Raw genomic sequence first — 12,885 nt, 5'->3', positions numbered from 1 at the left:
TATGATGGTGCATGGTATAAAATTAGGTAGTCTGACTTAAGTGAGATTGTATTTGGATTGTGTGTAATGCATATGCAATATCTAAGCATATGAATTTATGTTATTATCCTTTTAAAACGTTACATGATGAATTTCGTATACTTTTTATGTCAACTAACATTATTTTTCACGGAATATTACATCCAGATAAAGAATAATTACCACATGTTTGAAGATTAATTGTATTCCGATACGTTTAAAGTATTAAAATTTTTAGATACGACTGATACTACAGTTGTAAATGTGAGGTTTCCTGACTCTGAATCCTTACATCCGCAATTTCCTTGTGAGCCGCCGATCAGATTGTCATCCTCTCAGATTGTCGAGGAACCAGATACATTTTTCGTCGAGTAAGCTGGAGCTGTTAACCTTCCTACTAATCATGTGATAAGGGTATAGTAGCTATATCACGCGCTGCGGCTACAGTTACTTCGGTTGAATAAGCCACTAAATCTCACTGTTAAAAGAGAGAACTTATAGAGCCGAATATTGGAAATAAACATTTACTGACACGGCCTCTTAATAATAATATATTTAGAGCTGTGGCTATATGTTTATCCAATGCATGCAAGGAGTGATACTCAAGGAGCCAGAATGTGGCACGAAGAAGCGACCCAGGGACAGCTAGCCAGGGTATCGCCCTGGTCCTTCTATACCTACACACCTGTCCTGTGGTATGTCAATTGATAGTAAACCTCTATCTAATATATACAGGGAAAGTAATTTACTTAAATTAATATAATAATATCTCAATTTCGTAAGATAAATGAGCAAAAACACAATTAAAATTTGATTTACAAGTTTCTACAAAAATGTTTTATTAAGTTTTTTTTTTAGTTTTTTTTTTTTTTTCCTTGGATGAGGGGCCCTGACCCCCGTTTTTACTGAAGGTATTTTATACCCACCAGGCCTCCTGGTCAGGCTCCTCTTCAAAACGTCTGGGCCCCGCAAAAAAAGATGGCGTTGGGCTCCGCAGAGTTTAGGGCCCCGCAAAAGTAAATGGTCTAGGGCCCCGTATAATCTAGGGCTAAGTAAATTGTCCAAGGCTCCGAATTATCCAGGGCTCCACATATACAAGAGCCCCGCAGAGCCTTTGGACCAGCAGAGTCTAGGGCTGCGTAAGGCCTAGGACTCCCCGTACCTAGGATAGATCTTTGCAGATCCAAGATGGCTAACATGACCTAATAATGGTGGAAATAACATATACCTTGAGTATTAGTGGTTCGTGTCAGTTGCTTGGTAAATATTGTGGATGGATGTTGATTTATTATTCATCGGCGGGAATCGAACCGAAGTCTGTAATCGATTAAGTAATGTAATGTTTTTAATAAATAATTTTTCACTTATATTTTGGAATTATTTCGGTATTCTTAGAAAAAAATTGAATAGTTTAAATTTGATGGTCAAGGTCATGGTCTAAAATGGGACCTTTCAGTAAAATGGCCCCACTTAAAAGAAAATAGGCCCTCTTTGAGAAAAATTGCTTTTATCTCAGGAGAATGGCCCCTTTAGCATTTTTGGGAAAGGGAAATTTACTTCGAAATTGGGAAGTTTTTTTTAGTCATTTTGAGGATTTTTTTAATAGTTTTTGAGGAATTTTGTAGAAATTTTCCCTAAAAAGCCAAGATGGCGGCTGGTCATTGACCCAATCCACAGTTTCCACACCCTGAATCTGGCATTAGACTCCCTATTTTCTACTACTTATAGAGACATGGAAGACTCTTGTACTATAACAATCATGTCTTGGTGCACACTTCGTTGCTAGTATATCAATTGTTTGTTTAGTTGTGAACCAGCACTTTTTTTTAGAACGTTAGCGAAGGATTTCGCCCTGCTTTTCTTTGCCCAGCTTTCTACCCTTCTTTCTGCCGTTTTCTGTCCTTTCTGTCGTTTTCTGTCCCGTTCTGTTATGCTTACTGCCCTCCACTATACTATTCTCTGCTCTTCGCTGCTCTGCTATGTCTGTTTTGCCCTGCTCTTCCCTGCTTTTCTTCACTCTACCTTGTTCTTGTCGCCAATCTGGCTGGCTTGTTTCCCGGTGTAGGCTGTAGCAACTGCGTAGTGCGGTGTAAACATGAAGGCCCAGTGAGTTCCAGGTGAGAATACCATGGCTGCAAGCGTTTAATGTTGTTACTAACAAATAAGAAGTTTCAGTTGTCTATGACATTTGTATTTACAACACTTGAAATAAACCAGATTAGAGAAACATAACTACACATATAATTAACAATATTTGGCAACATAAACAAATTTGTAACTAACACTCGATTTCAAACTAATCTCATTTAATTATTTTACTGGTAAACATTATTATTGTTTAGTTGCTGCATAAATATCTTCATCATGATTCTACTTCATCGGCAATTTTTATTTTAACTCATTAGCGCAGAAACTAGACCACAAATATTTTAAGAATAATTTTTTTTGAAACCTGTAAATTAATGTTACCTAACTACCAATGAAGTAGGAAAATAATTATTAGTTAAAAGATGACACCTACGAGTTTGTAAGGCAATATCGCATGTATTTTAGTAGCCATAACAAGCTCATAAGTAGTAAACTTGTGAAAACTTAGTCAGTTTACAATATTTTTTTTTAGGAAATTTTCCATAAGCATTTAAATGTTGTATGCACGTTACCTACACGTCTCACTGTAACATTGTAACGTTGCTGCAATGTACTGCAATGTACAGGCGCGATATGCACTGACTGATGCGGGACTATCTTAAAGTCATAGAACAACGACGTCCCAGGTGTATGTTGCATGCACATTTCAAGCAACGCATTTTCCTCATGTTCCAGGCAGCCCATTGCCCACACCACGCATTCCAGGCAATACCCTTCTCACAGTTTTACAGGCCACACATTGCCCTACGTTCCAGGAAGCACGTGGCTCGCACATTCCAAGCAACATATTGCTTGCACGTTCCAGGCAAAACGTTGCCCGCACGTTCCAGGAAGCACATTTCTCGCATATTTCAAGCAGCAACAGAGTCATATAAAATGTTCCAAACAAAACAAAAATAATTAACCTTTATTGCCGAAATTGTTGTTGTAATAAGCAATGAAAACCACATTACCTTTTCACTTCACTTTATAAACAGTCGACGAAACAGTTCACGTGTAGATGACTTGTAATTAATTTTAAAAACTGGCGTTTAGCTATAAAGTTTAAATATAATTATGAACAACTTTTCATATAAATAAACTGTAATAAAATATCTATCATCAATTATATGAATCACCATAATTTTTTAGTCAGTTCTAACATAACCTATTATTACTGCACTCGCCAACAGCGTAACGGAACACAGCGTAACGGGACACAGCGCAACGGAACAATGAGCGTAACGGGACACAGCGTAACGGAACAATGTGCGTAACGGGACACTTTTTCGTGCGTGCAGCCGGGGTTCATCGATTTATTAGACGTTGTCACGTCAAAAATGTTACATTTATAAATTACAGGTATCGTGAGTGTAACGTGTTGAAATACACAAAGACATCGCACTTTTTACGTTACACCAACAAACAAGTAATGTGCCGAGTGGCACAAACAAACTGCCACATTTATAACTTTGAGGCAACGTGCACGTGACGTGCTGAAAGATACATTAAACAATGTCACCAACGATCATGTACATGTGCCGAGTGATACGGTCAGAACATCACGTTTATGACGTTGAGGCAACATGCGTGTATCGTACTGAAGATCATATTCAATTATATACCCGTTACAACAACGGATATGTAATGTTCCGAGTGACACAAACAGAAGGTCACATTTGTGACTTTGAGGCGACGTGCGTGTAACGAGCTGTGAAACACTATGGCGAGTGTTGCATCTTTTAACGTTATGTTGCTAGTACAAAGTGTGGTGTATGGGTTGTTAGTAGGTATTTTCACAGACTCTGCAGTGTACCTGGTTGTTACTAGCTTGTTGTGCAGCGTACTTGGTTGTTACAAGGTTGTTGTGATGTTTACCTGGTTATTACAAGCTTGTAGTACTGTGAACGGTCTCTGGAGTGTAGGAGTGAGAGATACCCCCTCCCCCTAAAGCAATGAGGGTTGCCTTTCTTCCACTCCCCTCGTCATACCCACGCGGGGGAGTTGGGGGGGGGGGGGGGGAACTGGGCCCGTCGTCTTGGAGATTATATTTGTTCTTTAATCGCGAGATATTCGTTCCCATTTCCGGCATGAACAGAAATCCACTTCGGAATGATCCCGCTGTTTGCTTTTAAATTATTTCCATTTCTTGGTAGGAAGATAGATATTTTATAATTTCATGGAAAGAGGGTCATATAACCTCCTTCCCCACCTGCGTACGCCCCAGTACACGAAAATGCATTGTCATAACTTTCCAAACCGACATTCACTAACAGATAACCGGGATAGGCAACTTCTTGTTTCACGAGGCGACTGCAGTGGTCATAACTTTGACACCAGCCCGTGTCTGGTGCACCCCTGCAAGAACCGAGAGCAGGTTTCACGTCACGTCCATCCACAAAGCACGGGAGCAACACGAGGAAACACGGAAACGTCCGCCACGTTTCTGTCTCGCGCAAGTTCCAGGAAGCAGACCCTGCCCTCGTGGTGGGAGGCGAGTGCTGTACCCAGAGAGCCACCGCGGCTGGCCTGAAACTGGGGGGGGGGGGGTGCTCAGTCAGGGACCGGACCGCCAGATCTGACGTCATACCTCCGCCCGGATCGAAGTGACGGTCATGAGGAAGAGACTGATAACCAAAGCACTTTAGACAGACGAGATGGGTGGGGGGACAGTTTTTTTAGTTTCTTAAACTAAAACAATTTTTAATTTTTGTTATTTTCAATTTTATGACACTTAAATAGTAGCTTGGCTTCTGGGTTGTAACCGTGTCCTTGGCGAATAATTCACCGACGTTTCGGCGACTCTACCGAAACTTCAGACAATGGCCGTGAAAGCCTGCGAATATTATTGACACTAAAGGAGTTTTTTAAACCTATAACTCATTTTCAATTTGATTGGCTGATTATGGAATAGCACTGAGAATTAATTGCGGCTGCAAAGTACACACTGAATGTAAGCTCTAACGATATAAACATGTGTGTTCTCACTGACTGAACTCCAGACGGCACAGAGGCACAGACTGCCCGTGTCACAGGCGATGAGAGCCGGCTGAGTGATGAGCTGCGCGCAGACAGGAGGCAGGCTCCGCGCAGGGCGAGTGATGAGCTGTCAGGCGGCTGATGCGGTCTTGCAGCACCGCCATGTTGCAACAGAGCGCAGACATGTCATCGGCCCAGATTGGCGGGGCCCGAGGCGCGGCCAGCGGACCGCCCTTTCTCCGAGCCGCCGCGAGCCTGCAGCACCGTGCCTCTGGCAGCGCCGTGCCTCTGGCAGCGCCGTGCCTCTGGCAGCGCCGTGCCTCTGGCAGCGCCGTGCCTCTGGCAGCGCCGTGCCTCTGGCAGCGCCGTGCCTCTGGCAGCGCCGTGCCTCTGGCAGCGCCGTGCCTCTGGCAGCGCCGTGCCTCTGGCAGCGCCGTGCCTCTGGCAGCGCCGTGCCTCTGGCAGCGCCGTGCCTCTGGCAGCGCCGTGCCTCTGGCAGAGCCGTGCCTCTGGCAGCGCCGTGCCTCTGGCAGCGCCGTGCCTCTGGCAGCGCCGTGCCTCTGGCAGCGCCGTGCCTCTGGCAGCGCCGTGCCTCTGGCAGCGCCGTGCCTCTGGCAGCGCCGTGCCTCTGGCAGCGCCGTGCCTCTGGCAGCGCCGTGCCTCTGGCAGCGCCGTGCCTCTGGCAGCGCCGTGCCTCTGGCAGCGCCGTGCCTCTGGCAGCGCCGTGCCTCTGGCAGCACCGTTCCTCTGGTAGCGCCGAGCTCCTGGTACCACCGTACCTCTGGTAGCGCCGAGCTCCTGGTAGCACCGATATCCTAGTGGCTAAATTTTACGTGAATCTCATAAGTTTGTAAGTTAAAAATAACACTCAAATACTGTTTAAATTTAGGTAACTTTGTTTACTGTAAAAAATCATAAAATTAATTAAAACATACTTACCAGTTGTTTTAATTTCCTCTTGTATATTGCTCCAGATTTTATTCTTAAAATTCGTGTTCATGTACTTGGGGTTGGAAAGATCATAGTCATAGAGCACAGGATAATCGCGCACTAGTTCGATAAGGATTTCATCGTTCATTTTTTAACTTGGGATAAAAACTGACGGTCACGGTGCGGCGAAGGCACCGCCACGGTCGGACGCCGGGCGAGTCTGAGCTACAACACCCAGTTTCCTAGAGGCATACTTTCAGGCGCGCCGGTGGAATCACGTGCCGGCGTCGACACTGCTACGTCACTGATGTGTGTTAGGTCGACCTTTAGTCTGTCATGCTGTTGCTGGTCGTAAATCTTTAACACCACCAACACTGCCGATCGCCGAGGCCAAACACGTGAACGTACTGCAGGGACGACCCACTGTGCTGTCCACCGGACTGCTGGTTGCTAGAGCGCGTGGCTGATACTGGTGGTCTGTGCAGTGTACAGAGTAAAGGTTGGCGACAGTGGAAAATATAAACATGGCGGACTGGGATGCTGATGTGGTACAGCAAGAGTAATGTGAACATGTACGATTGTAGTAGTGAAGTATTTATAGTAGTAATATAATGGAGAAATAAATAAACATTACTTAGCGCAGTCGGTGACGTGAATTGGTAACGGCAACATGACTGTGGATCACTAGTTGACAATCTCGGCGCGGCGTGTCACGGTGTAAAGATGGCGATTTCGTTTAACGTACCAGCAAAATTTAAATTAGAAGGGAACATCAGTGAAAACTGGAAGAAATTTAGACAGGCCTTCGAAATATATTTTGGAAACTTCCGATTTGAAGACGAAAAGCGAACAGAGGAAGATAGCAAATTTTTGTAAATGTAGTTGGCGACGATGCACTAGACGTATGCATAAACATTACAGTCTGTGCCCACTTGTCGCCTGCTTCCCGCGGGGGAGCTAGCGTCTCGCCTTCTCAGCCCACCGGAGTGGCGTGCAAGCGCCTTGAACTTTGCAGGGTTGCTATTCCGGACATATGCCCATGAACGTAATTGTTTATTTTTTTGGTATTTACCGCCACCCATTCAATTTACGCCGCATTGTTCGCAAAAGTTCTGTACAATTGAAGTTGAATGTCGAACACGTTAATGAAAATCTGCACTGTTTATCTAAGCGGTAACGCTGTTAAGTTGCAATAAGTGTCGGCCGCGACACGAGGCGGTGAGAGCCCGCGCAGCAGCAGGCGGTTGGTAGACGTGGCAGCTGACACACCTGTGTGTGCACGCGCGCGGCCGCTCCGCGTGTGCCGCACCTGTGCACTGGCACACATCACACAGCACACAGCACACAGCACAGCTGCCTGCCACACCTGCAGAGCACGCATCTCTGAGACGTCTTCCGTCGCTTCCCTCGACCGTAGCACACTCGCTGCACTAAATGTGCGCTGGGCAACGAAATAATTTGGTAATATTAGTTGTAGTTATCCATTCACATCCTACATATTGCGACTTAGTGCAGTATAAAAGTCTACCTTGATTCAACCCAATCAGATAAATCAGGACTAACTTATAATGTGAAAATTAACTTGAAATTAGAAACTCTTTGTTATTGGCCTGATTGACCGTGAGTTGGTTCATAAAGAAAAGATGTCTACCAAGTCCTAGGCTGATAGGAGACCAGCATGATTGCTTCTTTAAGCATGGCGTTCTGTGATGGTGGGGTCGTATCAGTAGGGTTATTGGTGGCTCATTTCACTAACATGCCATGCTCATGTGAGGAAGATAACGGCCTGGATCTCAGCATCGTGGTATAACTCAAATTTATCAGCACGAAGTGGTACCACACGATATTCTTGAAGTTTCTTTCACATTAATCCACTGTGTTAAATACACTCTTACAATTTTACATAAAAACCAACCACATGTGTACCCTTGATGCTACCTAGCGCTAGAGTGGCCAGTGTGTGACATGTGCACCCCTGATGCTGCCCAGCGCTAGAGAGTGGCCAGGGTGTGACACGTGCACCCACGACGCTACCCAGCGCTAGAGAGTAGCCAGAGTGTGACGGAGAGGGGCGGGTGTTGCAGAGGCCAAGGCCATGCTGGGCCTGCAGGACATCACGGACAACAGGAACATCTGGCGCATGCTGGTGGCCGAGTTCCTGGGCACCCTGCTGCTGGTGCTGGTGGGCTGCGGCAGCACCACGGCGCACTGGAGCGAGGGCTACTCGCCCAGCGTGGTGCAGATCGCGCTCGCCTTCGGCCTCGCCGTCGCCACCATAGTCCAGGTACAGCCACCGTCTGTCCCTGCCGTAACCCTCGACCCATCCACCCAGGCGTCATGGCCCTACTGGTAGCGACTCTCGCTTAACAATTACACATCAACAACACTCCAGTGATAAAAAACACTTGTTATTCACGTGTTGTAATTTAGGTTTTTATGTTTGTTTACTTTACCAAAATAACATTAGTTAATTTCTCTAAATGTAGGCAATTTATAAAAGAATATAAGTCTAAAACCAAATGGTAATCAAACAGAAACAAACTTTTAGTCTTAAATATCCTTTATACCCCTTAAACCATGTATCGATATCTTTGACCTTCCATGGTCTATGAAAATCATCTGTAAATGCTTTTCAGATACTTCTGAAACCATTAGTAGTATTTTCTTAATACCAACCTATTAAATCCAAGCAACTGGTTGTATCAATTTTCAGGATCTTTTAAACAAGAACGGTTTGAGTTTAGACTTCCTCCTTATCTCTTTCCACTGCATAAATATAAAAATCTAAATCCCTTTCTTCTCACAAAGTTTGACTTATTTTCCTAAACACTATGCCCAGTAATTTATCTGTTTTCTTTAGTGCACTGCGTGTTTGTCTCCAGAAAATTTTAAACATCTAAATTGTCTTTTATTTTTACTTGTTGACTGTAGTTGACAATGGTTTTGTGCTGACCTTTTGGTTTGAGGCGTCTGAGAGGAAACTTAAGTACATTTTCTAAAAATACAAGAAAATATTGGTTGTTGTTATTATTATTAATATTAGTAGTAGAAATTGTAGTAGTAATAGTAGTAGTAGAAGTAGACGTAGACGTAGCAGTGGTGTAAGTTCTTCCTCTAAATTATTGCCCTTTTACTCCGAATCAGTTTCATATTCAAGTAACATGCTATCTATTAGACTAAACGGGACTACATGAATTATTACACAAAATAATGAACAATTACAAATGCAGGAACTGAAAAATGTTTTCTACTCTAAAACCGACAGCTTTATTAACTTGTTAAAAAATTGCAGCAGATAAAATTACCACACTCTTGCTGTTAGCCTTCACTCTTCTCGAGTGCAACTATTGTGTTTATGGTCATGCAGTTGTTGGTCAGTAAATCAGTACAATGGTCTGTGTGTTTGTGACGTGTGGTTTTCAGTGGAAGTGAAATGCTATTCATATCCTTGAACTAGCAGTAAAATGTTTTGAGGTTTGGAAACAAAGCGTCGGGTAAACTAGCGTGAGGGTTCATGACTGTGGTCGCTTCGCGGTAACAGGTGTGTCGAGAGGCGAGCCGTAGCTTGGTATGAAGCAACTAACCATGTTGAGGTGAGGTAGTAGTAAAGACAGGGGAAGCCTTCATTTCACAGACGAGAGAGCCACACCCGAATTTCCCCGAAGTTCATGCTCGCTTTTATTTCCGTTCAATCTCATTGTATAAGCCGGTGTGGCATTAAGTCTTGCGGTCGATTAGGATAGGTTAGCTACATTATAAATACTTGAAAACATTGTGGATGGTTTGTTATATTAGGAAAGTATAGCTATATTAAAAATATTGTAAAATCATTTTATTGTTGCTTAGCAAATAACTTTTCAATATGTAGCTATCCAGGGCTAGGAAACCGTTTACATGATTTCACAGTATCTTTAATGTAGCTATCCTAACCAAATCAACCGTCCAATGTTTTAATGTATTTATAATGTAGCTTACCTAACCTAATTAACCATTAGTTGTCATGAGTTACATTGAACCAAAAAAAAAAAAACGAAGAGGCACGATCGGGGGTTTGGCTCTCTCGTCTGTGAAAAGAAGGCTTCCCGTAAAGACAGCACATCTCACATCAGTTTGTTTACAATTTTCCTAAATCTTGTAAATCTTGCTGTAGTGATAATAGTATTATTCCATATGCAGTCCTGCCTGCGGGAGAAAAAGCTCCGAGATTCGCAGAGCCCATTGAGATTAACATCACTTCAGATAGACGATGGAAAAGTGTCGTGGTGTAACAACATAACGTATAAGCCGAAGCCGAGATCACACATTATTACACTGCACTTAATTGATATGAAGTTATGTTTGAAAAAATTAACGATGAAACATCGTGGGAATAAATTAGGCACACATGTTACGATGCTGCCTGTTTTTAAGCCTAAAGAAATTTAGAAAATTTTTGGTTATCACTAATAACTTCCCGATCTATTCAACACTAGTTTTGGCAGTAAACAATTAGTATAAATTTGGATAAAATGTTTATAAAATGTGGATGGGTGGCAATGCTCAGAGGGCAGCAGCTGCGGAGGTGAAATCCCACTTGAAACATTAAGAGTAGTGTATCTTGGTTCCTCCTGCTACTGGATTTGGATGTGGCTAGTATCAGTGACCGACTGACATATGACGTCACAGAGGCCATCTTGGATGTTCTTTTTGACCTTGACCTTTGACTTTGATCTTGACCTTTGACTTTAACCTTGACCTCAGGCGCCAACTTGAATATCGCCATCTTGAAATCGAACGTTGCAATAATATTACGGCTGTCATTTTAGATGTGCATGATGTCATCGATGCACTTTTCGTTACAGTCACCATCTTGAATTCTAATGGATCTGTTGTCACAAACACATTTTTCGATTCTGACAACACAGACACAATCTTATAGTCTGCTGGAGGACGCTATTTTGGACGACATCGCGACCACCATCTTAGTTTGTTCTGTTCTGCTGGAGGCCACCATATTGGATACCGCCATATTTGTTTCTGCCGTTTGAGTGCGCCAGCAGCGCTCTGTCTCATGCATATAAGGTCGATGTTCCATTACATCTACTAACATTTTCATACAAAATACATTGGAACTGGGATGATTCGAACTATGACAGCTTGGACCTCTGGGTTGGAAAACATACGCCTTTGACCCACGGCTATCGAGACATTTACCAGACCGAAAATTAATAAGGGGTATATGAAAAGTGACACACATTCGGAATTGTAATTTTTGTAATTTGAAGGAGTAATAGCATCACCTGTTCGAGACCAAACCGCAGTATTTATTTTCAATACTTCCTACCAGGAATGCTACTTAACACACATCGTCTGCTAGAGTGCGCAGCCACCATCTTGTTTTCAGTAATCGATTCACGGCGTAATAGTGTCACGTAGTACATATGCCATCTCCCAGAGAGTGCTGCCACAATATTTGATAAAATTTGAACTGCTAGAGTGAAGAAATATTTTGCTACCTTGACATCCACCGTCTTGTAGGCCATCTGGACCGCCATTTGGAAAAACTGTAATCATTTAGATAGAAATTCGGAAAAAGTTTCATACATTATTAGAAATATCAAACATTATATTTCTGATTGATGCAATCTATTCTTTATCTCGGTTCGATCCTTGCTTAATGCAAAAAATTTAATCTTAATTTAATATTGTGAAAAATCCTTAAAGCTGCTTAAATTCCTCATATACCAACATCCAGTCAGCCAATGATGACATTGACCACCATATTGAAATTAATAATTATTGACCTAGATATTCTAAAAAAATTAAAACAAATAATGTAGGTAATGTAATGAATAAGTTAAATAAATGTTCGTCCTTGATTCGTTTCTCGGCCAGGGATAATAGTAACTAAAGCTTAAAATAAAATTAAATTCGGTTTCCCATTGCCTTCATGAAGTTATAAATAATTCTCTCTACGAAAACCGACTCTATACAAGATACATGTCTAAAGAAATAAATGCATTGGTGCTCTGCCTACTATGGAAGTCTAAATTTTCAGTATATGGAATACCTTATAAAGGTTGAACTTGGGAACTTTATAGAACAAGATGGAGGAACAAAATTAATGTGTTATATTTTATATTGTCACCTCAGTGTACGTGTCTTTCTTTCTCTATGAACCATTAGTTAATAATTTTTGCAGGTTTATCTTTTAGTATTAAACTTCTTTGCTCAAGTAATTAGATATTTTGTTAAGCCAATAAGAAATGTATTTTCAAGTTTCATGCGTAATTATATAACTAAATTTTGTTAAGCACTCGGGTATTGGACGAAGACAGTCGAACAAAAACTATTTCTCGCAAATAAAAATTTTGTTTGGTAATTTTGACGGAGAAAAGAAAACGAGAATTAATATTCGAACCATCGTAGAAGCACGACGTATAATTGCGATACAGAAGAAATTGTAAATTATGGTATTTTAATTATTTAGAAGAATAGTATAAAATAATATGAGAAATTTATTCTACAGAGAATTGGAAAATATTTATTGATTTGAAGAGAACGGACAACTTATACGAAGATTATAATAATTATTCAAGCGTTCCCAGTTCGAAGGAAATAGATCATTTATACGAAGAATTTCAAGAAGTATTCAGGCGTTCCCAGGATGAAGAGAACGTACAACTTCTACGAAGATTACAAGAATGATTCAGGCGTTCCCAGGACGAAGAAATAGAAAATCTACGGAATAATCATCAGTTCGAGTCCATCCAGAACCACCGAGAGGCGTTCCCAGGACGAAGTCGCGGAACTACTGCGCTGGTGTTCCCAGGATGAAGATGCATCATTCGA

General features: G+C 42.2%; 1 protein-coding gene across 1 annotated transcript in view; it reads left to right on the top strand.

The window, feature by feature from the left end:
- Positions 1-12,885, top strand: part of LOC134537839 (aquaporin AQPAn.G-like) — a 154,000-nt gene that overhangs the window by 24,688 nt on the left and 116,427 nt on the right. The window contains exon 2 of the mRNA XM_063378698.1: positions 8,139-8,338. Coding sequence (XP_063234768.1) covers positions 8,139-8,338 — 200 coding nt within the window. The remainder of the gene's footprint in view (positions 1-8,138; positions 8,339-12,885) is intronic.

Source organism: Bacillus rossius, chromosome 12, assembly GCF_032445375.1.
Source record: "Bacillus rossius redtenbacheri isolate Brsri chromosome 12, Brsri_v3, whole genome shotgun sequence".
NCBI classification, from domain to species: domain Eukaryota; kingdom Metazoa; phylum Arthropoda; class Insecta; order Phasmatodea; family Bacillidae; genus Bacillus; species Bacillus rossius.
Note: the sequence above shows the minus strand (reverse complement) of the source record. Positions and strands in the feature narration are given on the sequence as shown.